Source organism: Austrofundulus limnaeus, unplaced genomic scaffold (genome assembly GCF_001266775.1).
Source record: "Austrofundulus limnaeus strain Quisiro unplaced genomic scaffold, Austrofundulus_limnaeus-1.0 Scaffold52, whole genome shotgun sequence".
Taxonomy (NCBI): domain Eukaryota; kingdom Metazoa; phylum Chordata; class Actinopteri; order Cyprinodontiformes; family Rivulidae; genus Austrofundulus; species Austrofundulus limnaeus.
The window spans coordinates 2,259,236-2,261,583 of record NW_013952454.1 but is presented as its reverse complement, the minus strand read 5'-3'; the positions used below and the strand labels follow the sequence as shown (position 1 = coordinate 2,261,583).

At 33.4% G+C, this 2,348-nt stretch overlaps 1 protein-coding gene across 1 annotated transcript in view; it reads left to right on the top strand.

The window, feature by feature from the left end:
• The window catches only part of cep72 (centrosomal protein 72), a 15,479-nt gene that overhangs the window by 1,784 nt on the left and 11,347 nt on the right, over positions 1-2,348 (top strand). Inside the window, exons 5-8 of the mRNA XM_014008666.1 lie at positions 1,104-1,186; positions 1,288-1,346; positions 1,428-1,470; positions 1,635-1,829. Of these exons, the coding sequence (XP_013864120.1) occupies positions 1,104-1,186; positions 1,288-1,346; positions 1,428-1,470; positions 1,635-1,829 (380 nt within the window). The remainder of the gene's footprint in view (positions 1-1,103; positions 1,187-1,287; positions 1,347-1,427; positions 1,471-1,634; positions 1,830-2,348) is intronic.

Sequence of the window (2,348 nt, the reverse complement as noted above, 5' to 3'; positions counted from 1 at the left end):
ATAAAAAGGAACCAACAAATCTTTCTTAAACTAATAATCCATTCTAGGCAGGTCATTTTCACATTATTTGATGGAGAAGGAGCAGGTAAAAGATACAAGATCTTTTGATTTCCTGCCCTTCTCAAACTCCTAACCTACAAACCTTTAAATGTTCTCACACCAGATAAACTTCAATTATTCCCACATTGAATGACACTTAAATCTTACACTCTCATCCTTACATGTAACTTATTTAAACATTTTTAATATAAATAATATTGAGACACCCATCCTACATAACATAACTTCCCAGTAAGCTTCTTCTTAAACATTTTTTAAGCTGGTTTATGTTTGTACTTTTTTTGAGCTTATCATTTAATCCATTCCATAAATCTACCCCACACACTGGAGAGTGCACAATATTTCTGCTTTTCATTGCAGTTTAAGACCTTGGTCTTTTTTAGCTGTTTTTTTTGCTTGATTTTCGTGTATTTGTTTTCTTGTTTTTGGCATGTGCAGTACTTTGTGTCAGCGGCCGCTGTTTCAAAGCGCTTTATAAATAAAGTTGATTTGATTTGATACTTTATARACACAGCAAAACATTTGTTCTTTCTTTGCTTTTGAGTCTGCAGCAGTAGGAAGTCGCAGAAAAGTCATTATTAAAATATGCATTTGTCATTTTAACACACGCTGCAGGTTTGTTTTAGTCTTTCAGTCAAATACAATGTGGRAACTGAAAGCTGTATCAGATAAAGAAAGCAATGTTGGTGTTTATTCTTTTATAAAACACGCCATAGGTTTTATTTGTGTTTTTGGTTCTYGATTGCAAGAAGCAGTGATCCCTAGTGGTGCACGGCCTCAATTTCCTTATCCGCTGATTTTATTTACCTCCATAAATGTCTGATAATCAACCACTATTGTTAAGTGGTRTTGTTAAATGTTTTTTAATAAAATAAGATTGCAACATTAAAGGTGTATTGTGACCTTATAACACCTGACAGAAAAATCAGTATCGGCCAAAATTGAAATCAGCAGGTCAGACTTTTTAAAGATCAATGCCCCCCTAGTGATCACAGATCRGTTGACTGTTTTGACCAATAAGGTTTTCTGTTTTTTACTGACAGCGGCGATATCATGTTAAACCTCGTTGAGACGAAGCACAGAGACCGAAACGAAAACTCCGACTTGTTTCACAAGAAACCAAAGKGTAGGATTAAGATATTAAAATTTAAAGATGATCACAGCAGAGTTTTTACCAAAACAAACAAAAAAATATCTTAAAATGTCAAACTGTATCTTTTCTCTTAGAACCTAAAAAGACAGGTGCAAAAGATTTCACCGAGCAGAGGAGTTCAACTCCAAAACAGGTGATTTATTTATTTTTCTCTTCTCAGGTCAAACAATATAATCTGTTTTAAATGATTAAATAATAACTCTCTGATTTGTAGGAATCAGCCAAATCCATCCTGAGGCACCCCTCCTCTAAAAACTGTGAGTTTGTACTCTGTCTTTTCAATATCTTTTTGCATAGAGCGATTTAAAGTTTAGGTAAAACACACTATCACCACGAGAGGGAGACAAAAACCAAGTTATTTTAATCTTGATCTCCTGAAGGCAATAATCTCATTTGTTGTATTTTTTTTCTATTTTTTCAGATCAGACTGAGTTAGAGTGGCCACTGATGAATGAACTACCTCACAATAAAAGCTCGACTTTGCCTAAAATGTCCGAAAGACCAAAAGTGTCATTTGGGCCTGTGTTTGAGAAATACAGAACCGTGCCTGGAAAGCAAAAAGACGCCTTCATACAAACCAGACACAAGGCCAAGGGTTATTTTACCCCAAATCCTGGTGAGTGTTTCTATATTTACAGAGTTGTAAAGTAACCGAGTACAAATACTTTGTTACTGTACTTAAGTAGAATTTTTGGGTATCTGTACTTTACATGAGTAATTCTTTTTCAGCCTACTTTTTACTTCTACTTCTTACATTTTCACACATTTATTATCTGCACTTTAYACTCGTTACATTTTTTTAAAAAGACAAGAAGTAGAAAGTCGTTATTTTTATTTCATTTTTGCTTGTTTTCATTCCAGCTTGTTATTGTAAAAAATAAAAACTATCCATATAAACTGAGCCTTCTAGATAGAGTGAATTTAACTGTGGTTGAATGAGAAGTATAAATATATAAAACTCTGATAGCGTATTAGTTTGTACACAAACAAATCATGTCACACTCCAGCAGGACAGAATCATTCAAATAAAAGGACTGTACTTAAGAAGTATTTGTGTTTCATGAATTGATTTGATTTGATTTATTTATTCAACAGGAAAAGATTACTAAAAATCAAGCCTGACTCAGCATAATTG